The sequence below is a fragment of the Littorina saxatilis genome, linkage group LG5 (genome assembly GCF_037325665.1).
Source record: "Littorina saxatilis isolate snail1 linkage group LG5, US_GU_Lsax_2.0, whole genome shotgun sequence".
Lineage (NCBI taxonomy): Eukaryota > Metazoa > Mollusca > Gastropoda > Littorinimorpha > Littorinidae > Littorina > Littorina saxatilis.
Genome location: NC_090249.1, coordinates 32,284,084 through 32,309,136, shown reverse-complemented (window position 1 = coordinate 32,309,136; position 25,053 = coordinate 32,284,084). Strand labels below are relative to the sequence as shown.

Here is a 25,053-nt window from a genome sequence, read left to right as displayed (position 1 = left end):
GACTCCAAAATTTGACCAGGGTCAGCTTTGTTGGGGTCATTTTGGGAGATCATCAAACCCAGAAAAGTGTGCAAAGTTTCAAAGCTCTAGCTTCTAAAACATCTGAGATTAGTTTTTGTTCACCGGACAAATTACTCAGATGAGTCAAAAATTTGAGTGTTCGGAATTCATTCTTGATAAGAGATGGGGAAAAAAAACCCACCAACACACACATACCAATACACACACACGCACGCTTGAATAAACAGAGTTATAGGGGTATGTATGATTCATAAAATAACTGAAGGCAAACCTACAAATTGTCATTGATGCATTTATTGCTTCAAGTAATTTTCCAGATATCTCCATCCATGCTGGTGTACATTTACAATGTCTTTACTGATCACAGGTTCTTCTGCTTTTAAATTATAGAATGATTTATGACTGTACAAAACATTTCAAACTTGTTTGCAGTACTTGCAAAAAGCTTTTGCATGCATAAAAGAGATTGGTGCGTTTGAATGCATGATCAAGACTCAAATTTGAGAAGGTTGTAAAAGTGGGCAAAAAATTCACACAAACACACACATCATCACAACAGCTATAGAGTACACAATGAAAACAATCTACATTGCAAGGTCGGAAAAAAAGAGAAAGACTTTGAGTGTGGTAAAATACACATAATTATAGTGTCCCCATTTTATTCCTCTGGCTGGTGAAAAGCACACACAAGAATTGTCATTTATTTAATACTGATAAAATTGATAGCTAACACAAGATAGCAAGCATCCATGTACAATATGAAAACAAATTCAACATAACAAATGAAAAGCAAGGAAACATTTCTTAAAAGATGATGGTTTGTTGGTTTTCAAATATACAGCTACATATATTTGCACATACTGTACTTTGAAATTCAATTATCTTGGGAGAAAAACTTGTTTTCTTCTCAAAATTGGAAAAACTGAAGTATCAAATTAATTTATATTTTCAACATTTTGGTTCATTGTCACCTAACTGTTTTTAAGTGGGAGATCCAAATTTATTATTTAATCCTCACTGAAACTGAATCCTTGTACTCATCACCTTTATCCATAAAGTAGTATGCATTCAAAAGTATCGCATTCTGAGCAAATCTGACAGTAATGCGACAACTCTTCCTACCTGCTTTACTTGGACTTTAAAATTCTTTACCACCACACCACAGCCATCCTTTTTTTGATATTAGGTCATAACTTTTGTATTCTTTTAGTCCAGTTTCACTGTAACAAGTCATTTTTAGGGACAGCAAAATGCCCTGAAGCGTCTGCCTTATGCTAGAACCTTGGATCGTTCCCGCTCGATGCCGGTGAGGGTGAGGTTTCTCTGGACGACGGTCTGGGGTCTGGGGTTTAGCTTCTGGCGGATGCCCATGCAGCGGTTGTCCAGCATGAGGGAGTTGTTCTTCTCAGCCAGATCGTCATTGATGCGGTGCAGGTTCTTCTGGAGGCCGTCCAGAGCATGCCTGTGGGACAAGAGAGAATTGTCACAGTGTGTAAGAGTCTGTGTTAGATTTGTGCTGTTTGGGTCAAATGAAGTTCTGTTGTCTGGTATAAGTGTGTTTCCGCTTAAGACTATGTGGTGACTAACTATTGGCGTTTAAAACAGGCCTTGTGTGATACTCAAGAAGTACGTTACTGAAGGTTCAGGCTCAGCCAAAATGTTGCTCAAGAACATCTCTGATGCAAATCTTTCCAGGCAACCATGTTTGTCAGACAATGTCACAATGTCCATCTTCAGATTTTGACATCTTTTAGTTCGTGTTCTAGGTCCCTGCCATCTTCTATCCCTTCTTCACTTCACACTTGAACCATGAATACATTTTCAGTATTGATCTTCCTCCAAGCCTCAGCATACAACTTTATGTAACTTTATTCCTCTTCCGTTTTAGTTCCGTTTCGTTTTATTGGTTTGTTTGTGTTACAAATGCAGCTACACATTGAAAGAGCAAAATATACATACTGGGCCTGCTTCAGTTTCTCCTCCAGGGCTTTCTTGGTGGCCTCCAGCTGTTTGACCTCGTCGGTCAGACCGTACTGTGGGGCGTCGCGACACAGCTCCACGTTGGGACGGTAGGTTCGGTTCTCCAGGCGTGTCTGGGCCAGCTTCATGGGGTTGATCTTGGCACGGATTGCCTCCTCAATGCCACGGATGTCATTCTCCATGTCCGCGATTTCATCCTCCGTCTGCACAGAAATTTGTAACCAGAAGAATTAGTTGTTTTTGTAATTTTTTCAACATTGTTCATTCATTTATAACAGTTCAAATGCTAGATGATAAAAGCTTTTGGTTTTCATCATTAGGCTTAACTGGAAGCTGTGTATGCGAGACTGCGCAAGCTTTTGCTTGAAATAAGAATAAGAATAAGAATACTTTATTATCTCATAGAGAAATTCAGGGGTGGTACATAACAATAATACAAACAAGACATTGATTTTACATAAAACATATAGCACTATATAACATGGACATCTTTAAAGCACTGCGCTTACATATTCTCGCACACCTACGCGTATAACGAACTATGGCAAAACATCATTGCAAAATATCATAACATACAATATATCGCAGGAAATATACGGTTGTAAATCATGTGTTTGTGAAAGATACATGCAACTCGAACAAAATAAGTTTATGTGTGATGCAGGCTTAACATTCTCTAATAACTTAGGAGTTGCACATCGCTTTCATATAAGGTCTTCCATCTCAGTACCCATTTCGACACATTTTTGTATCAGCGTAAATTTACTGAGTGTTTGACTGTCTGTGCAGATTTATGTTCCCCATGAGAATGACAAAGCTCTGTGGATAGCTTGACTAGCCAATCCGCATAATTCATATTAACAGCAGTTACAGAGACTTACGTTCTTCTTCTGCCACTCAAGCTCGTCCCGTGCGCGCTCAAACTCGTGGATGCGTCTGCGGTACGCATACTCTGTGGCGATCTTCTGGGCCTCCAGATCATTGGCAGTCTGTTGCAGGGTGTGGTGGATGGCCTCCCTCAGTCGGTTGGAGGCCAGCATCTCGGAATCGGCCCGCTCCTTGTTGTATCGGCTGAAGTCCTCCCATTGCTGAGGTGTGGTGCTCCTGTAAGATTACGGTTGAAGAACTCTTTAGAAAATCCTTCAGTAAATCCCAAAACAAAGAGACTGCCAACGTTCCCAAATTAAAAAAATGCAAGTTGTTGGAACGTTTGTTCTTGACAAAACAATTTGTCATCATTTTCACGAGTTTTCATTCACAAGCACCTGGGAAATAAATCTCATGTTCCCCAGGCAATAAATCCCCGGTTACCATAGTTGCAGGAAGTAGGTTATACATGGATAATCAAAAGCAAACCCAATAGAAACGCTCGGGGATTCTTCGGCTCTTTTCATTGGTGTTTCCCCAGACCTAAACAGACGACACGACACTGCTTTGCAAAGTTCCAAAAACGAACTGGCAAACTGGCAAAAGTAAACAAAAAACAAAACTACTTCATGAAAGGTCATACATTCATCAAAAACAAATGAAACCTAGCGATATGTTTTGTCTTCTTACAGAGTCATGGAGTGCGTGTATCTGTGTTTCCGATACACAGACGTTCGGAGAAACACGAACGTCAAGTTCAAGTAAAACGACACCTGACAGACACATTTTGACCCGTGCACAAGACGTATCGATAAACGAAGCACAAATAAGAAACAATAATAAAAGCAAAGAAAATAGCTGACGATATGCTCCCCCTCGGACCGACAAAAAAGCTGGTCTGTCAACAACCCATCAAACATCTTATAATGTTACAGTCACAAATATATATATCGACCCAACAGTCTTTTAAATCCTTTAGTAGTTTCAGCCATTTCCAAAATTGGGTCTTAGTAGTCCGAGAATGCAAAAACATCTGTTTTCTTTTTGCAGTGGAAAATTGTCAGGAGAATGTATTTGCAAGACATGTACGTAAGCACGATCTCATATTCTGAAGCTGTACCCACCGAGCCATCACAGATTTAGAGAACATTTCTTGCTATTTTTTTTTAATACACCTTTAGCTTTTTCACTAATTAATGGTCAAAGACAGAGCGTTTATACTGAGTTTTTCATATTGTATGCTTGTCCATGCAGTATTGAGAGTGTGAACTCACCCCTTTGGCACTCGCATGGAGTCTGGCTTGTAGCTGATCTGTGAGGACCTGTCAGTCAGGTTGTACTGGTCGATGTCGATGCCTACAGCGATGTTCTTGTCCTGAAGGTCTGCCTGCACCTGCTGTCTGGCCTCCTGCAGCACGCACAGCTGCTCAAAGCCCTCGCTTATCCTCTGCTGCAGGGCCTTCTTGATGCCATCAATCACCTCGACCTCCTGCAATAAATAAGCAGAGCATCGTATGATCCACTGGCCAGAAACGTTGGAGAGGACAGGCATGAGATCATGAAAAAAATGAAAAAATTAAACAAAAAAGCCTGCAGGAATGTCTAACCCCTATCCCTTCCCCCCCGAACATGTTTGGAAAACAAAATCAGATTTAACCTGGGGATCTGTTTAATCTGGGGTTCTCAAAAATGATCTTTGCAGCTTTGAAAATGCTGGAAACATCTCTTGCCCATGGAAGGAGATGGAAAGGATTGTTTGCCATATTAGGTGGTCAAGTCAAGTCATGTCAAATCATGTTATGATACCAGAAAGGATCTGATTCGAAGTTGTAATAAGAACACTGCTTCCAGTTCCAATGAAAATGTTACAAATACTGAGCAGTTCATGGAAGAAGAAGATTCAGAATAAATAGCAAAGTCAATGTAACGATAAGAATTCAAAACATCAGCTGAAACAAATTTACTACCTTAAAGCCAGCTGCACATGTCTGATTAAGTGTTTTTGTTTTTTTTCTCATTTGGATACTCTCTACTTTTCACTGATTTCCAGATGGCATGATTAATTTGAGGGTTTGTCCCCTTTGAGAGACCAGCTCAATAGAAAATAGAAGATGTCAGATCTTGACACAGCATCTATTATTCATCCCTTTCCCCTCACCCTTCTCCGTCTCTCTCTGTCTCTCTCTGTCTGTCTGTCTGTCTGTCTGTCTGTCTGTCTCTCTCTCTCTCTCTCTCTCTCTCTCTCTCTCTCTCTCTCTCTCTCTCTCTCTCTCTCTCTCTCTCTCTCTCTCTCACACACACACACACACACACACACACACATATACACACACAAACACACACACACACACACACACACACTTATCCCTTACCTTGTGCAGCTGGTTCTCAACTTCATCCTGTACGACATCAATCCCGTGACGACCTTCCCTGATTGTCAGATTCTCCACAGCGACATCTGTGGGAGTGTTCATGCCCTCCAGAGCATTTTCTGTCAGCTCCTTGGCTTCGGAAAGATCGGCGATCTCCTTGTCCAGATCTGCCAAAGTCTTCTCCAGAATCTCCTTCCACTGAAAGCCGAGATAGTCAGTGAATAGAAGAATGACAGAAGACTTGTTATGGTAGTTTTTGTGTTTTAAGAAATGTTAGATGGTGAAAAACTCAGGCTTTCAATAACATTCGGAAACTAGACCCCCAAAAATCCCAAACTCATAAAAAAAAGATTGTGAATGATGAGAAGTCTTAACATTACCCAATATTGACGGACTGTGTGATGATATCTTCTGCTATGGTCTGTTGAGACAGTGATATCAAAATCGAGACCGAAGGTCGAGATTTTGATATCACTGTCGAAACAGACCAATAGCAGAAGATATCGTCACACAGTCAGTCAATGTTAGATATATTGCTAATTCTCTGGACATTTTGTATTTACTGTAAAGAAATTACAAAAGTATTTGTCTCAGTTTTGGCTGTTCCATATCCCTCCCTCTGATTATTATTTCTTTTTGTTCACTCTTTTCTTGTACTTTTCAGTATTTCAAAATGTCTTTTCTTTCAAAAAGTCTTTAGTCACTTGCTCAACTAAATTCTGGGATAATTACATTTTCATATATATTTGTTTGTTTTTAAATGTAGGTGTTTTTGATTTTGAAGTGGGGAAGCAATAAAGAGGTCGTCGATATCAAAACTGATATCGACAGAAATGTCGTCGATATCACTTTTGCACTGAGCTCAGTTTTGCCCAATTGACCAATGGAAATCCACGTAACATATGAAATAGCAATATTCAAGGCTCTTAACACAGAGGTTTCATCATACAAGCCATTTGTATAAATTTGGCAGAATGCATTAAATAGTCCTGCTATTAAGTATGTGCAACAAAATCGATCTTTGAAAGAGGAAGACCCCCCGCGGGTTAGGGGGAAGAATTTACCCGATGCTCCCCAGCATGTCGTAAGAGGCGACTAACGGATTCTGTTTCTCCTTTTACCCTTGTTAAGTGTTTCTTGTATAGAATATAGTAAATTTTTGTAAAGATTTTAGTCAAGCAGTATGTAAGAAATGTTAAGTCCTTTGTACTGGAAACTTGCATTCTCCCAGAAAGGTAATATATTGTACTACCCCTGGAGCAAATTTTTGATTAGTGCTTTTGTGAACAAGAAACAATTGACAAGTGGCTCTATCCCATCTCCCCCCTTTCCCCGTCGCGATATAACCTTCGTGGTTGAAAACGACGTTAAACACCAAATAAAGAAAGAAAGAAAGAGGAAGAAACAAAATAATGATCATGCTCACTTTACGGATGTGGTCAACGCGGTCGCCCAGGCGAACGTTGTTGGAGTACTGGTCCCATTTTGTCTGTGAATCTGTCTCGTTCCTCAGGAAACGGCCCTCCTGTCGCACCTGGTGGGAGGCGCTGCGCTGTCGCTCAGCGTTGGTGGAGATGCTGTAGTTGCTGGTGAACCAGTCTGGCGGCTGGAAGCGCGTTGTGGGGCGAACCTCTGTGGCCATTTTGTTGGGTCTGGGGGGAAAAATAGTGTGGTATTAGTAATAGAAGTGGTTTGTGAGTAGTTTGCCTGTTATCATTCAGTATGTTGTTTTTTGTGTGAAATGATTGTATACAGCAAAAACAGGGGGTAACAGTAAAGTTGTTGGTACCTGTAATATAAAAACCCTCTGATCAGAGGACACTTCCTTTTGTCCCTCAGATTATGAATGTGACTATTATACGTATGCCTGTCAAGAGAGGACACCACCAACAAAGGGACACTTTTGGCAGGTCCCAATGAAGCACTCTCGGAAGCAGGAGAAGTAGATGTCAGAGTAAAAGTAGGAGAAGAAGTGGCAATGGTTTGGGTAAATTTATGCTTATCTGTCTTCACAACCCCTCATCCTCCCCTGACTGTTTTGTTTTGATAAGAAGGCTTGATGTAAAATCTTTCTTCAATAATTATCATTGATAGAAATTTGGTGTTGTCACATTTAGTTTCAGCCACAAGTAGTTAGTTTTTGTGTGTATTTTTCTTCAGCTCAGCTTGGCCCTAAAGACTACTATAGGAAAGGATGTCACACTACATGTATCTCTTTTATTTGTTTCTACATGTGTTCTTAATCTTTTCAGTACTTCTACATCCTGTCAACCTGGTGGTGTCCATGAATTGCGTTACCTTTGTACAAAAAATGAATAATGCAATTAGCGTGATACCATTTCTCACTTTATTTCAAAACCATGCCTCGGAGATAGCCTAGAGTACTTTGACTTAAAGCTGAACACACATTCTTTATAATTATGCTCCTGTTATTTTGAAACAAATACAACCACCTGAGGTGCGTTTATCTTCCTTCCATAGTTACTGTTTGAACTGAAGAGTGAAACTTGTCCTCCTTGACTGATTTTGAAATACTGGGGGACAAACTTTCTCCCTCTCATCTTTGTATGAAGGCTATGATACTTAACATCAAACTGAGATGTTTATCTGATGCTGGAGTTACAAGTGTTCCCTCTTATAATAATCTTTAGATTCATTAAATTGATTTACATTCACACTCTAAACCTCAAGTTCAGCAAAAAAGCTTAAAAGGCAGCAGAGGTTAAATACACAAACATGCACACAATAGAGTAAAGTTACATATCAAACGATGTGACACTCATACTATCGGTTCTAAGAAAGCTCTTCTGTATATTTTGTGTGTATTTGTATGTGTTTTGAATGTGAACTACGAAGAAATGATCCTGCAAAAAAACTTTGGTATAGATTTTAATTTTCTACTTCCATTCACGTGCCACATAATTGCTCTCTTAAGTGTATAATCAGTTCGGCCAAGTGAACAGATAGGGGCATACAGAGCGATGCAGTAAACTTTCAAGCAGAAAAAAAAATTGCCATTTAAAATGATAATGATATATTGTTTCAAAATGTTCGACAGAGTAGTCATGGCGCCTATCAATATTGAACAGAGAACAGGTTGCGATCATCATCACTGTCTTTAGATCATTGTGGTTCATTTCCTGCCGTGTGCGCAAAGACATCGGACAATTCTGTATCAAAAAGGACATCTAATTGCCAACTAGTATCAATTCTTACCTGAAAGTGGCAAGACTTGTCCTTCTGCCCAATTATCCGAACCAGGGAAAGATACAGTGGCACTTTCAACCTCGTTGCTAACGAAACACCAACCCTTGTAAACCCGATGTTATGGAACACCTGAGTAGCTGGATTACTTTCAGACAGGCTTAGTTCAACCAATCAAAACGTCTGCCTCAAAACAACAAGGAACGTCGTCATGGAGCTCTTTCCCCCGGAAGTGCATATTTTAGCGGAAATGACCTTTGCACCCTCAGGATCACGAGTTGTCAAAATCAACATCAGCACGATGAAGTTATTGTTCTTCGCACTCATAAGCCTTTTTGCCTCCAAGGCAAAGGTAAGATTGACTTCAACTTTTTAGCACGTTTGTAAACCGTATCTTCAGAGCATGAATATTGATTGGATATGTTCCAGAAATGGAAATCTCTTGAAACGCAGGATCTCCTACGATGTGATGACTGCTGGTCTTATTCAAATTATTTTTATTGTATAAATCCCTTTTCCTCAATCAAATCCACACATGAACAAATTGTGCTTCATTTTGGAGCTCATTCCATCAATTAATTTCACAGAATTATACGTTGTTTTATAAGTGACTTGTATCAAATGTAAGTCAATAACGCCTCTGCATTGAATGTGAGCGATCTAAATGTATAAGAATAAGGTGTACTGTAAGTTCAATATTATCGTAAGGCTTATCGTAAAGGGGGCAAACAAAGAATGACCTCTTTTCAAGAAAGTGTGTCATCAGTTCATTTTCAATGGAAGGTCTTAATTTGGAAGAGTAAGGTACAGTAAAACCTGCGAGCAAAGGACACTCTTGGGGAGCCTTGCCACTGTCCTTTGTAGCAAGGTGTCCTTTCTTATGAATATGAATGCGCCAACATTTTTTTGGAGAAAAAAAAACCAACAGCCAAATGAATTACATGATTGTTTGTTAGTGGTACATGTAGTTTTATTGTATGTATGTGTGCATGTTTATATATAAATGTAAATAGAGTGTCTATGCATGTTTAGTTCTTTGATTTTCTTTCATTACATGTCATAAAAATGAAAACCAAAACGATGTTCAGAAAAACAATTGTTAATAAAAATTACAAACTGTGCATTAGTCATACAGAAAGTGACGAAGAGAAAAAGTTCAAGGATAGTCTGCAACATGTATGTACAAAACCACAATCAGTAAGTTTATCACTGGGGTTTGCGGAAAAAGTCAAGAGAGAGAGAACGAGCGAGCGAGAGAGAGAGAGAGAGAGAGGTGCAATCGGTTTCTTACGACCTGAAGCAATGGGCCATTCACGGGAAGATTCTTTGATCGAGCTGTTGAAAACCACTCGAAGAGTTCTTCGTTCAACTCATCATAGGTTGTTTTTCTTCTCAACACATTTTGCCGTCGATCTGGCACCGGATTCCCACTGACAGAGAATTTGTGTTCGATCAGCTTTCATGTTGGAAATTTGAGTTTTTCCGCAATTCAGCTCATCGGCAACTTTTCGAACGGACTGCCCCTTGTCCAATTTCTTTATGACATCGACTCTCTCTTCTAAAGTCAAAAATGTTCGTTTTGGCATGATGAGACGAAGACGAAGGATGAGACGAAGATGCATTACAGTACAGAAAGTAGAAACCCGAAATGCAAATGTTTGTGAGTTCACGGCATCGACCAATGAGCGTGCACCATACAAAAATCAACTTCTTTCAAGTGCTGTCATTGGCTTACAAAATAAGCTTCTCGCGCGTTCACATCGCCAGCGAGATTGTATTTGCAGAACCAAGATGGTGGACCAGCGTCTGCTAAAAGCTGTCTGCTTCAAGGGTTTGTCCGTTGTTTACAAGTAACGAACCCAATCGGGACCAAAAAAGGGTGCCCGCGTCCCTTTGAGGTGTTCGCTCTTTTAAGGTGTTTTTGAGTGTAAAATACATCCGTCCTCACTTGAATTGTCCGTTATGCTAAGGTGTCCGCCGAAATAAGGGTCCGCTAGATGCAAGTTTTACTGTATAACAATTTGTGCTAACTTTCATCACACCCACTGACCCAGCACAAGGGAGTTGTGAATGCGAGTAAAGGAGAGGGTAGGGGTTCTGTATAGTTATACAGCATATGACCCTAGTTATTGGTATGGAGTCCCGGGAACGTAGAAGAAGAAGAAGAAGAGGTATGAAGTGATCATGAGGGCTAGTTCCATACAGACCTTCAGAGGTACAAGAACAGAAACTGAAGAGAAGAAGGAAAGCTCGTGACATAGTGTAGGTAGAGATGGGTGCGTATCATTATCATTACCTGTCAGTTGTGCTACCACTACATCAATTATTGCTACATGTCATTTGTCTACAAGTCTCTATCACATTGTTCTTTATCACAGTGTGTCCATAGCACTACGTCATTTATCATTATGTGTCATTATCGATATATGTCTATACCACTACCTGGTTTATGTCAGCTCTCGTGTGTGTGTGTGTGTGTGTTTTAGAGGAAGAAAGAGAAAATGGGCTTCATTGTGTTTGCATTCACGTGTCAGTATTTGTGTGTGCGTATGTATGTGTGTGCTTGTCAATGTCAGTGTGTGTGTGTGTGTGTGTGAGAGGTAGAGATTACTTTCCAAATAATGATCATCATTTATCAAATTTATACAAACTTAGATTTATTTTTTTCTGATTTTATTGTTTTTGTATATATATATATATACAGTGTATTTATTCAATTATTTATTCTTCACTTCTTCAATTCTTGTCCCAAAAGTCTGGCAGACATGTCAGCATACAGACCGCTTTGGTGTGCTCACACTTTACTTGGAATCTTACATCTTTTTTTTTTCTCTGTCAGTGTCACCAGGGTTCAGTATGTGACATGTTATGCACTGGTCAAGCAGGACAACCCTCGCATGTGGTCAACTATTGCAAGGTCAGTGCCATGAACCTGACCAAGAACCAGCGATGCTGCGTCAACTCAACAAAGGGCAACTTTACGGATACAGATGTTATGGGGTAGGACTAGAAAAGATACGCTTTTTTATTATTCTGAGATTATAGGAATGAACGGAAAATGTAACATTTAAAGCATCAGGGATTATACGTTTCAATGTTTCTTTCTTATGTTTGTACCTGTAGAGTAATGGACGCTGTTCAAAACAAAACATGCATGAAACTTGAAAGTCATAAAGTCATGAAAAGTCTGTATATGTGTATTTCTTTTGATTAAGTGGACAAGGCTTTCCTTAGTTTTTGTCTAGGTATCTATTGATCCATCAAGTTATTTCATAACGCTGTTTTGTTTCTGTTCATGTTTGAAGCTTAGTGTCTAATATTCATGAGTATTTGTCTCGCAGGGTAGACCTTCGAAACTGCAGTTTACAAAATATCACTGGTTTCTTCAAAGACATGACATCATTGGTAGTAATGTGAGTATGATTCCTCATTAGATAACAATGTATAAAAAGTCATGTCTATCTCTTCGTTATATAAATATATTTATCCTACATACGTGAGAGAGACACCCCATAGATAATAATCGTTCAAATCACACGTGTGTATATATCATGTAAATGAGGTCATGTCAAGCAAGTCTGGCAGGGACCTGTTTTTCCACTGCTTATGATGCCAAAATCACTGAGACAAACGTCATTATAGAAAAAAAAATTGCGCTCGCTAATTACCCTCGATGAATCTTTAGAACTAACACGTCACGCCGCACTTTCAGAGTGACGTTTCTTTGCTTTGACGTAATAGATTGCACGAGGCTTTAGACGAGATCGAGGTTCCAAAACAAGCGTCTTCAATTTAGCTGCCTCGACTGCAAGACATTTTCAGTAAAATACACGTAAGTACAGTATGTAGGATAAACAGAATACTACATGGCTTGCTGTGTCGTACCAGATTTACACTCGTTGCTTTTTCAAATAGTGAACAGCTCGCTTTCGCTCGCAGTTCAATATTTTAAAAAAAAACTCGTGTAAATCTGGTTTGACACAGCAAGCCATGTAGTATTCTCTATGCATGTAGCTATGTTTATTTGTCAATCCTGTAGAACATTTCTGCATCAAAGAATTACTGCATTAATGTTTTTGCACTTAGTCAAGTTTTGGCTAAATGTATTAACATAGTCCAGGAATCCAGAATTAAAGAAAATTCATGTGGGCATGTTAGGTACATGTACTACGTATGCATGCTCCGCCGAGATGGGCGCAGTCTGTCTCATGTCACTGGGTTTGGTCCAGCCAAGCCTTACTTTGTGTAGTCTCGGTGATGACTGGTTTTCAGTGTTGTTCTAGTTTCAGGTGGACAGGTTGACTAAATGTTTTGATATCGCTTCACGCGACTTGTTTTTCTTTCTGTGTCTTTTTCTGGCATTTATAATTATCCTGTTGTCTTTTCTTTCGGATGATGTTAACATTTTTTTAAATTATATTTTAGCACTTTGGATGATAACCCAGACTTGGAATCTGTGGCTGCTGATGAGTTTTACCACCTGACAAGCCTTGACTATCTGTAAGTATTATTTTTTCCCCAGTGTATTCTGCCATCTTACTCTTTTCTGTGTCATTACACCTATCACTCACCTTCACACAGTCGTACCTTGTAGGAGTTGTACAGCAAGGGTGTACCTTAACACCCGACCGTCCATGCCAGACGGGTAGATATGGTGTCTGGCGAGTACAAATACTTGGTTCACCCACTTGCCTGGCAACCTCCAAATCTGTCAGTTTTCTACTGCCCACTCAGATATATATATTAAAAATATTTTGATACAAAGAAAATGAAGTTTGGAATTATTGTCTGGTTTTGCTTTCACATCAGCAATCCAGCAGAGCTCGAGGACAGAAAAATCTTGACTTATGTAATGTTCTACACAGTGAATGTTGAGAAGTATCATTATCTCAATATCTGTAGGAATGTTATCTTGATTTGAATGTTGTAACTTGTACAGTCATCCACATTTTGTTTGTGTGTGTGTGTGCTTGTTATCTGCGGCGCTGCTACTTACTGTTGGCGTGCAGTTTAGTGTGTTTAAGTTTAGATCATATACTGTTCAAAAAAAGAAACGCATAGCTTGTAATATTTGGATAATTTAGTTATATGGCTACAAGGATATCCACCAAACTGCAGAAAATGTTTATCTGGTCGTCGACCTTTCGTCCATTGCCACAAGTGAGCTCTGCACGTGACGCATGCGTTATCAGTGGCTACAATGTCAAAATTGCTCATTTGGCATGACCACTCGTCATGCTTCAGTGTAATCTCGCGAAACTCGGGGAATATTGAGCTCTCACCATGTCTTCCAAAACCCATAAAAGCGGATTGTTCGCCACAAAGAAATCAGACGACAATTCAGCGACGAAAGATGGCCCGATTGAGCAGAGAAGACCGCCAAATTGCATTGGGTCGTTTACAAGCAGGCCAAAGTCAAAGTGCAATCGCCAGGCACTTCCACGTGTCCCAGAGCACCATCAGTAGACTGTGGGTCAGGTTTCAAGCCACTGGCTCCGTTGCTGACTTGCCACGAGCGGGAAGACCAAGGGCGACAACTGCTGCTCACGACCGCTTCATACGGCTCCGCCACCTCCGGAATCGTTTCCTGTCGGCCTCATCTTCTGTCCAGGCTCTCCCCGGGCCACACCGATTATCGGACCAGACCGTGCGGAACCGCCTGCATGAAGCTGGTTTGAGAGCTCGCAGACCTCACAGAGGAGCTGTCCTCACCCGCCGCCATCGCCAGAACCGAGTGCAGTGGGGCAACCAGCACCTTCGCTGGACCGTCCGGAATCACTGGAGACACGTGTGGTTCAGCGACGAGTCCTACTTCCTGCTCCAGCGACATGATGGTCGGAGGAGGGTCTACCGGAGAGTAAACGAACGTTACGCGCCCAACTGTGTGGATGAGGCACCCGTTCATGGTGGTGGAGGCGTCATGGTGTGGGGGGCGATCAATACCGCTGGAAGGAGCACCCTGGTGCACGTCCAAGGGCGCATAACTGCCCAGCGATACGTGGAGGAAATTCTGCGCCCACACGCCCTTCCTCTTCTGGCTGACCAGGATGCCATATTCCAGCAGGACAACGCTCGCCCGCACACAGCACGACTCACCACCCAGTTCCTCACCGACCACCATGTCCAGGTGCTTCCCTGGCCATCCATGTCGCCAGACATGAACCCGATAGAACACCTCTGGGATGAATTGGACAGACGTGTGCGCAGGCGAGAAGAAGCGCCGGCAAATCACCGCGATCTATTGCAGGCACTTCAGGAGGAGTGGGACACCATCCCACAGCAAGATATCCGGCATCTGATCCAGTCCATGCCCAGAAGGTGCCGGGCAGTTGTTGCTGCTCAAGGCAGTCACACCCCCTACTGACTTGACAGCCTCGGCACCCAATCGTATTGATTGACTGATTGATTTGAAGATGCAAATGAACTGTGTGTGCATTCAACTGTGTCCATACCAAATTTCAAACAAATAATCTAAATATTGGATTTTCTGTTAATTTTTTCGAAAAATAAAACAAATTTGGCAAGTAGCAACTATGCGTTTCTTTTTTTGAACAGTATATTTTAGTGTGAGAATAATGAATTAAGATTTAGAATGTTAAAACAAGTTTTTGTTTATACCAGCAAGCCAGCAGACCATACAAACAGAACTAACCTGGGTCTATGCAGTGTACTGTACATTGTTTGTTTCATATCATGTTGTGCGTTTCAGAATTATTGTGTTAACTATGTGACAGGGGAGGCTACCGCTCCTTTCACAGCAGACTCTGCACCCAAGTTGTTGGCCTTTAAGTCAACACCGGTAGATTGTGGAATTCTGTTTGTGATAGGGTCTGGTGGTTTCCGATTGTCTGTATGTTCATGGAAACCTTCGGGTTTGCATAACAGTTTTTATAGGGCTAAGAAATTAGCCCTAACATTTTCAATCCTGTTTGATTGCACTTCGCCTCCCGAGGTGATCGTAGTGTTACGGCACTCCGTTACATCTGGCGCTTGCGAGCAGGGATGGGACTCGGCATGATATGTTCAGGTAATGGCATAATATGACCACTGAACATTTTCGTGCTGTTCCCATTCTGTGAACTTGGGATGGACAGTGGTCCCCCGTTTCGGAACTTCGGGACGAAGTTCATTCAAACGAGGGCGATTGTGACAGGGGAGGCTACCGCTCCTTTCATAGCAGACTCTGCACCCAAGTTGCTGGCCTTTAAGTTAACGCCGGTAGATTGTGGAATTCTGTTTGTGATGGGGTCTGGTGGTTTCCGATTGTCTGTATGTTCATGGAAACCTTCGGGTTTGCATAACAGTTTTTATAGGGCTAAGAAATTAGCCCTAACATTTTCAATCCTGTTTGATTGCACTTCGCCTCCCGAGGTGATCGTAGTGTTACAATGTTTCAAAGTCTTTCCCAATAAGTGTGTGCAGGATACAGAATATTTTATTTTTGCTATTAATTCAATTTCATCTGATCGCTCTCAGCACCCTCCCATCAGACAAGAAGAAACCGGAGGAGTGCCCCGGTGGCATCATGGCCTGGAAGGAGCGAGACTTTGTGAATAACAGCCTTGTCTGTCAACACCAGGCTAATAATACTTGTTTCAACATAGAAAATAATGGTGTGTACTATCATATTGACATTTCACTGTCTGTCTGTCTGTTTCTGTTTCTGCTAGCATGTGTATGCATGTTTAGTTTTCATGAAAAAACACATGAAAGAAAGTGATAAAATAGGCATTAAAACAGCATTCTGTTTATGTGTTCTGTTCACAGTTGTCAAGGAGTCATAGTAGTTTTGTATTTTTCTGTGTATTTTGATGATCAAACTAAAATAGGTATTCAGAACTTGCTTTATTGTAAGAAATGGGAGTGAGGCTGGTACATATTCAGAACTTGTTTTGTTGTATGGGTCAAGTCTAAGAAATGAGAGAAATGAAAGTACATAGAGGTGTTTGTATGTTTCAGCAACTTGTCCCTCACCTCAGTCTTACTGTGTGCCTGCTGGTCCTGGGCTGGTAGACTGTCTTTGTTCACCTGGTTACCATGGCTACAAGTGTCTCAGACAGGTAATGTGTGTATTGAAAGGGAGTGTTTGTGAGGGGGCTGCGTGTGTGTGTAAGGCCTAAACTTAAAGGCACAGTAAGCCTCCCGTAAACCATCACAGATACTGTCAGACTTTTACACACAGTACAAACACCCTTCCATTTGAACGCTCACCAAACGGGAACATCCTAGGTGCCCTACGTAAAGAGCGAGCAATTTTCAAATAATTAACTTTTCGGATTGTCTCCATCACAATCGGACCGTGGTGCGTTTTGGCGCTAGACCTAACTTTTAAAATCTAAATAATGAATTGACAGCTTGTTACACAAACATTCTTAAGTCATAAAAGAATTCTTTTTTCATCAAGACAAGATCAGTACAATTCGAAGTTGTGAAAGTTTGAAAAAAGAAAAGCCCGGAAGCAGGGTCACGCAAGGTCGTGGTTCTCGTAGCAGACGACGGTTTATGACATCGCCAGTTCCTCTGCACAGTCAAAAACCATCGCTAGAGTTCTTGTGAACCACAGCCGTTTGTTTCGTTATAGTCAGAGCATAATAACGTGCTATTGCAGATAAGCTCACAGCGAACCGCATTCAAATTACAAACTGACGACTGCATTGTGAAAAAGGGAAACTGGATCACACGGGTTCACGATGGCTCAGGGGTAAGATAAACCACACAAAAATAAATTCTTTGAAAATTATTCGCTCTTTACGGAGGGCAACTAGGATGTTCTCAAGCGGTGAGTGTTTAAATGAAAGGGTGTTTGTACTGTGTGTAAAAGCCTGACAGTATCTGTGATGGTTTACAGGAGGCTCACTGTGCCTTTAACCCCCAAAATGGTGTTGTTATGGTAACCTAACCTTTTATATCATTTTTTCTGCCGACCCTTAACTGTATTACTTTACCAAGAATAATTGTTTGTTTTTTTAATGGGGAAAAACAGACACACACACACACTCCGAAGACAAAACATACTGGCCACAGACTTTCTGAACTTGAGCGCTGAAAAAAAGTGTAATTGGTGTATCTACCCTCTTTGTGTGTGTATGTGTGTGTGTTGCCTTAACCATCACAATTTTTTTCTCTCCTCAAAATAGAGGGAACATGTTAACACCAATCCTGAGAGTCTGATGCATTTTTTGCTTTTTGTTGCAGGGCACTTTTCCATTAGTTCCATTTATTGGTGGACTATGCGGCAGCACAGTGGTGCTGGCAGGCTTCCTCTGGGTAACACAGCGACGACATGTCAAGAAACAGTCTTAACTTCTCCACAGATCTCCATTCCTTGCCAGCACTGCCTCGTTTGCAGCACTCAAAAAAACTACGCTAGTTATGCAGAATGTGTTCACTAGATCTCAGGTGCTAGGCAAAACTTGTGATGATTATTGTATCCAAATGCTTTCAGGTAAATGGTCTTTGAAAGATGTGAGTGTGTGTGTGTGTGTGCATGGGTGTGTCCTCTTTACACATAAGATTGGAATCCAAAGACTCTATATTTCAAAAAGCCCTTGAACTGTTATCAATTCTTGTGTGTGTGTATTTTTGTGTATGTGTATGTGTGTGTGTCCTGTTCATACATAAGATTTGAATCAAGACTATATTTCAGAAAGCCCTTGTACTGTTATCAATTCTTGTTGTCTTCCTAAAAAAATGTGACCGTGAAATGAAGTATGTGTGTATGAGTGCGAGATAGAGAGCGCCTGTGTTTGTGTCTTGTTCAGTGCTATGATGAGACATGTACATCATGTAGTTCAGTTGATTTCAACAGATTCTTGATCTTTCCTATGCTTCTTACTACTCTACAGATTCTGTTTTATTTTTTCTCTCATAATTATGTTATGACAATCAACCTTTCTGTATGTTGAGTTTTCCCTTTTTTGTTGTTTTATCATGTGAAATTGAGAGATGATTTGAATAATATTTTGTTGACTTTATTACCAGCTTTCCATGTCTGTTCAAAATTAGCCTTTTTCTCTTTTTCTGTGATATAATATAGTTACCCTCAACATATTTAATTTGTATTGCATACTGTCAGATGCATAAATCTTTGTCAAAGCAGTCACATACCCCTGTTCTTTGTTAATGGCCAGTACATTTTGTAAATGAACTGTACATTTAAAATTGATCAACTTCTGACGGTGTTCTGAGGTTACGAATTATGAGTGGGGTTGAGGGGTGCGTCTAAAAACATGTGCTGCACTTAACTCTTTGATAAAATGTGTGTGTACTTCGGGTTACTGTCCAGCTTGCAAGTCAAACGCAGTTCATCCTGATAATCGACATTTTCCAAAAATAACTCGCAGGATTTGTAAGCGGTGTGGTAGAGTAAGAGCTCCTAATTTTACTGATACATGTACAAGCTTTTCAAAACTAGGCAAAGCATGTACCATGCTGCCATCGGCTTTAACCTGCGATCGGGATGAACAACTAACTATGATGTGAATATCATGAAGTGCGCACTCAATATGATACCCTTTTCTTTTGAGAATGTGCACATCGGAGCTTTGCGGTTGATTGCTTGCTGATCACTGTCAGTGATCGCTAAGCACACAACACATGTTTTCCTCAACTCATGTTACCTCAAGCCAAACACTTTGTGAGCGGGCCAGCGATCATTGCCGGAACAAATCGTGAACTCTGATGAGTATACATGTATTTTCAAAAGAAAAGGGGTTTTATATTGAGCGCACACTACATGACATACGCATCAGAGTTAGTTGTTTGTCCCGATAGCAGGCTAAAGCCGATCCGCAATGTGGTACTTGCTTTGCCTCGTTTTTCAAAAGCTTGTATCAGTAAAAGGGGCTCTTACAAATCCTGACAGAGTTATTTTTGAACATTTAAAACTCTTGGCATTCTTGCATACAGTGTAACAGATTTTGAGAATGTCACACCTTAGTCTTGAATTTCAGGGATGGAAAGTTTGGAATGATTTGGATATTATGATGAAATGTGACTTTTTTCTTTTTTTTTTTAATGCCTACAAGGATGTTAAATCTTGGTACTGACTGAAAACCCCAGAAGTTAATCTGTGAGGACGAAAACTTACTGGATAAAATGTGACTGTCATTCTTTGTTGAGAATGTGTTACATGAGTAATTGAGGTTTTTATGGAGTAAACAATTCTTGCCACTTGTTTTCAGAGATCTGACTTTGTGATACATGTGTTATGAAATTCATGAACTGCCTATATGTAATGAAACTCGAGGAAAATGGTGCTTTGTTATGTGTGATTGGTAACCTTCCTCTTCACAGCGTAAACCGTGCAAGTTCTACAGCTGTGTAACAATTTGACTTCATCAGCTCAGATTTTTCTTTCACTGTTTCTCTGTCTTTCTTTTCTTTTTGTTATTTTCAGGCAAAAGTGTTACATGGTTGATTGATTGTTTATTGAAGAAAATATTTGTTTAATGCCCAAGTTTTTATTCTCTTCTGATGTATTTTACATTCCAATTTTGGTGAAGGGCGTAGAAGTATTTTGATATCATGAAGGAAGACTTTGTAACCAGTTTTAGATGGTTTCAGGTAGAAAAAGGTATGTATAAACACAATGTTAGTCATTTGTAAGCAGATTTTTTTCATTTGATTTTAGTTCTTGTATTGTTGATAAAAACAATGCTGCCTTGAATTTGCAGTCAGTGGTGTGGAAAAAGAATCTAGTTATGCACAGTTCAATGTGATTACTAACAGCATGAACTGGCGTGGGTTAATTTCCAAGGTGTCTTACAGTTTTGCTTATTTTTATTAGTTATTTGGTGCTGGTGATAATGTGTGTAAACTGAAGACAAAGAAGTAGACATTTGTGTGATAACCATTGTTGATGCTTTCATTATCCATTTCCTTCACAAGTCATTGTTTATGTAAAAAGCAGCCATAGAATTTCTCATGGCATTTATTTCATTATTTTCAAAGCTCAAGAGATCATTCTTGAAATCCATCCCAGATGGCATACTTTTTAGAAAAAAAATGATCGAGGTGGGGGTGAAGTGCCTGTTTTACAATTTCATGATTTTATGCCTGAAAATAGATGAATTGTGCTACATGATGTGATGGATTATGAAAGATATAATTAAAATGATTTCAATTTATTGAACAGAGAAATATAACCTTTGTGTGATTCTTGCAGTATGTCAGGCTGTGTATGGTGTCACACACAGACACACGCATGCTTACACCCATCTTTAACTATTCATTTCCTGATTCTTTTACCACTTTACAGTGTTGTTGCCAGCCTAAGAAGACAATAGGTCATTTGGACCTCCCTAAACAAAAACAATAGGTCCAAATGTCCTGGCTTTAAAAAAAACAATAGGTCCAAATTACCATGCCGTAGTATTATATTGATGAACTTTCTGCTGTTTGCGTCGTTTTCGGTAAATAGGTACACCGGCTGGATCGGGTATTTCCGTAAACGCAGCCTCGAGTGTCAATGACGACAAACACGGACTCGGCACCGAGTGCATTTTCACTCGTAGCGAACATGAGCATTTCGATCGGGGTTTGTTTTCCGACTTTGCAACTCCCATTCCATTCATTGCAGACCTTGTCCGCCTTGCACGAATATATATAGGTCAGTTGACCACCAAAACGTAAAAACTATCGGTCCATCGACCGGACAAGGCTAGGTCCAATGCGTCAAATCAGAAAGGAATGCATCAGAGACCGAAGACCGAGGCCTGGCAACAACACTGACTTTATTATTTCCTACAAACATGAGACATCATTCATTTGATTGATCACACACTCATGCTCTCTTTCTCCCGCCCCTTTCTTTTTCTTCTCTTTCAGTTACCAACATTCTTTATCACAATACATGAAACTGAAATACATCAATGCAAATAAATAAGCACATACATTGTACACACAATGCATTCAAATAGACATACCATGTTAAGTTTTCCACCATTGTTTATTGAACACACACACAAACACACGCATGCACTCACAGAATTGAATACTGCTCACATAATGTCGGGTTACATACATTTTTCTGAGATTTAAACTACTCTTCCAATGTATCTACACTTGGGATATTTCTCCACCAAATCGGGCCACTGGACAAGCAAAGAGTCTGCAAACGGATAAAGAAGTTTGGCAGAAAGAGACAATGTTTCCACTCTGCATATGCTTTCCACATAAACAATTTTTGTGTCAGCAATTCCAAACATCTGAAACAGATGAAACAAGTCCAAGTAAAATTAAAAGCTAAGACTTCTGCTTGTTTCCTTTAATGTTTTCTTAAAGTAAAGTGTGCAGAGTTTACCAAATTCGAAGAAACTTTTTTGTATTGTAATACTAATTATCTCATGCACACAATTAGAAAGATCATGCATGAAAGAAAGGGAATGAGAGAGAGTTCCACATGCTCCATCTCAGAAGGAGCAACAAAACAACAGAACTACATGATCACGGGTCCATGCATTGACAGTGGTTACTTAAAAGGTCCAAAGAATGGAGAATTTTATCCCTAAAACTACAAAACATGAAGTACAATGAAGATGCAGATCAAAAGATTTCTTTCTGTAATAAAAAAAAAAGTTGCAATGTCTTGCAAAATTACCCACAAGAACTAAGATAAAGCATGTCTCAAAAGACTGTTCTCAATAAAACGTACAAAATTGTAAAGATGTGCAGACTTAGAGCATAGAAATGTTACCTTCAAAAGAAGACCTGCATAGCACAAGGGCACACATGTACCTGGACCATTGCATAAAATCTGAAACAGAGCATTAAGTTGTAGACAGCCTAATTTGTTCGCTCATTTACTGAACTTACTACTGGTATGCTACAATGTATACATTTTGTTGAAAGTCAAAATATTTTCACTGACTGAATTTTCATCGAATTTCATACATGAATATTACCAACATTATCGCCCCCAACTCCCCCTCCTTCCAGCACCATTCCTCCGGGAACACATGCAATGTAACCCAAATCCCAACCGAAGCAAAAGCACATTTGATTTCTTATTCATCAAAAGTATACATTTTTTTTCAGCATAAAAAAAATCAATCTTACAAGTCCACAGATGTCTGATGATATACTCTTCTTTTCAACAGTCAACAGGTTAAATCTTAAAATATTCCATAGTCAACTGAATACTTCTGCATCGCTGATTAGCATACTCACAATTTCTGGTTTTATTTGGAAAACTAGTCGTAGGCTGTACAAAGTAGCATACAGAGTGGTAAACAAAGTTGTCATCCACGACTGTTTAACTTCACGGCTTCGAGGGACTGTGTAAATTCCATACTGCAATAAGAGCAAGAAATACAAGTGGTTTAACAACGTATCCACCTTTTGCAGCCCCCAGAAGCTTTCTCTTCTTTTTTTTTAAATGGTAGAAAATCTAGAAAATCTGTATGACAAATATAAACTGGTAAGTGTAAGGTACAGAAGCAGTGACACACACTTGCAAAATGGAGGTACATAAACTTACACATGCACTCTGAAAACTAGCAAAAAGGGCAAAAAATTAAATCATTCTGTGTTCCTCTTTACGGTTAGGCCATGTTCATAGCATATGAATCCATCATGTGCTTGATTTTGTATACCTCATACCTGGGACTCCCAATGTGTTGTGAGCGCTAATTATTTGTTTGTTGCTGTAAAAATTCCTTACACCAGCTTAAAATTTGTTTGCACGACGATTACCATTACAATAAAAAAAACCATTCATGTTGGTAGTTTGTCACCGTCAGGATTGATGACACTAAAAAAATACCTCAGACTTGGACCCAGATATGTTGCGAGCGCTAAGTATTCGTTCACTGCTGTGAATCTTTTTTATGCTGATGGAGTCAGAGGCTGCGACTACATAGTGCCTTGAGCTGCACTGACCGCCCAGTTTTTCTGTCAAAGTCAAGATCTCTTTTGTGTGGCCACCTGAAACATAAATGAGTGGAGTTTTACAAACCTTATTTTTGATGCAAATGATATATATATGCTATTTGCATTATTTCACAGGCAATATTATACAAATGATCGAAAATAGGCAAGATAAAGACTATTCGTCTGTAAACTAAATTCTATGATTAAAATTACAAGAATGGTAATAATAATGCAGACGTCTAGTGGTAGATAGAAGAAAAGAATGAGAAATGGGGAATAAAATGCAAAAAGTTCTTTTGGTGAGAATATGTGCGACAGCACCTCTATGCTGAGAATGGGTGACGTCCAGAGTATGATGATGATGCACCACAGGCGGAAGGTATCGTCCACTGGACTACTACTACCACAGAAAGTCTTTCTGTGATAGTAGTAGTCCAGTGGACGATACCTTCCGCCTGTGGATGCACACAAGCAAACGTCGGACACGACGAACTACCAAGGACTGCCCAAGAGTCTTACCAGATCCAGCAACAATTAAAATAGACTTGGTGCCTGGCGTTTCTCGTTTCTGTCTCAGTCGTGCAATCACGGCATAGGTGAGCAGAAGCGAAGAAATCAAAACAGCAGACAGCACCAGCAGTAGATAGAAAACAGCCATATTGCAAAGTAAGGGGTGTAACTCTGGAGATTTGCGGAAGGCCGTGGCTGGAGAACCGACGAGTCGGTTACGGAGCCCCAGGCTCGGGAACCGGCGAGTCGGTTACGGGGCCCCGGCTCGGGGACCGGCACTCCCCACCCTCTACCTTTATTTTTCGAGGTCCGATGAGTCGTTCATAAAGAATGTTTTAGTGTTCAATTCAAAGAACTGTAGTCTTTTTCTCTTTTTTTTTTTTTTTTTTTTTTGGGGGGGGGATATTTAAAGAACTGGTCTTTTCTCTTTTTTGGGGGGGAGGGGGAGAAAGGGTTAATGGAGATCAGTTTTAGACTCAGTAAGATTTGTATCTCAGCAAGTACGATGTGCGAGTGACCGCAAATCGAGACTGAGATGAGGTGTCAGTTATGTAATATTTACCAGTTGTTTTGTTTACTTTTCAGCCACACCTCTTATGTATGACATAAATGTTAAAAAAAATATATGGGCAAAGATACCATGAAAAAAATTATGTTTAACAAAAATATATCTTCACTCACCATGGCAAAGACAGCACACATCAAATGTCAAACTGTTGTCTTTGGAGGCTTCTTTCGAAACAAGTTTCAAAAAGAAAAGCAATACAAAAACACAAAAGAAAAAAATTGTACAGTTGTACTCATCTAAATACAAAATATTTTCACCAATTTGTAATGGACATAATGGCAAGGCTTGATTAGAAGAAACAAAATTCACCAATTTGTAGTGGCGATAATGGCAAGACTGGATTAAAGCACAGCATTCAGTTAAAAAATACAAAAATTTTAAAGACATTCCTTATGGAAATAAAAATAGCATCCAACAACATTCGCTGCCACCAACGACATCTAAGATGTCGTTGGCTGCCACTTATAATTATCTACCAAACACGAGAATGAAAAAGACAAACAAGTTCTTAATGCCCGTTTAAACTGATTACTGATTTATATGTCCCTTTATAATCTGTTATCTCTTTGCATGGAATGCATGCACGTTTGTTTTAGTGATTGATGTTTTTTTCAATATCAAATTATCAGTAACTAGTGGTTTACTAAGGAGGTTGTATAG

The 25,053-nt window shown here is 39.9% G+C and overlaps 3 protein-coding genes across 3 annotated transcripts; 1 reads left to right on the top strand and 2 right to left on the bottom strand.

Moving 5' to 3' along the window:
- Nucleotides 1-299: 299 nt before the first annotated feature.
- On the bottom strand, nucleotides 300-8,603 carry LOC138966893 (tektin-2-like). The gene is made up of 7 exons (XM_070339284.1): nucleotides 8,457-8,603; nucleotides 6,667-6,892; nucleotides 5,241-5,438; nucleotides 4,143-4,357; nucleotides 2,883-3,105; nucleotides 1,981-2,204; nucleotides 300-1,483 (listed from the first exon to the last, which is right to left on the bottom strand). The coding sequence occupies exons 2-7, from the start codon at nucleotides 6,880-6,882 to the stop codon at nucleotides 1,291-1,293; spliced, it is 1,269 nt and encodes a 422-aa protein (XP_070195385.1). The 5' UTR covers nucleotides 6,883-6,892; nucleotides 8,457-8,603; the 3' UTR covers nucleotides 300-1,290.
- Nucleotides 8,604-8,640: 37 nt separating this feature from the next.
- Nucleotides 8,641-20,590, top strand: LOC138966895 (all-trans retinoic acid-induced differentiation factor-like). The gene is made up of 7 exons (XM_070339285.1): nucleotides 8,641-8,796; nucleotides 11,284-11,444; nucleotides 11,786-11,857; nucleotides 12,870-12,944; nucleotides 15,921-16,057; nucleotides 16,404-16,504; nucleotides 17,640-20,590. The coding sequence occupies exons 1-7, from the start codon at nucleotides 8,656-8,658 to the stop codon at nucleotides 17,745-17,747; spliced, it is 795 nt and encodes a 264-aa protein (XP_070195386.1). The 5' UTR covers nucleotides 8,641-8,655; the 3' UTR covers nucleotides 17,748-20,590.
- Nucleotides 19,572-23,997, bottom strand: LOC138966896 (UDP-N-acetylglucosamine transferase subunit ALG14-like). Its single transcript, XM_070339286.1, has 5 exons — nucleotides 23,835-23,997; nucleotides 23,209-23,369; nucleotides 22,614-22,736; nucleotides 22,141-22,200; nucleotides 19,572-21,652 (listed from the first exon to the last, which is right to left on the bottom strand). Exons 1-5 carry the CDS (start codon nucleotides 23,971-23,973, stop codon nucleotides 21,482-21,484), a joined length of 654 nt encoding a protein of 217 aa, XP_070195387.1. The 5' UTR covers nucleotides 23,974-23,997; the 3' UTR covers nucleotides 19,572-21,481.
- Nucleotides 23,998-25,053: the final 1,056 nt, after the last annotated feature.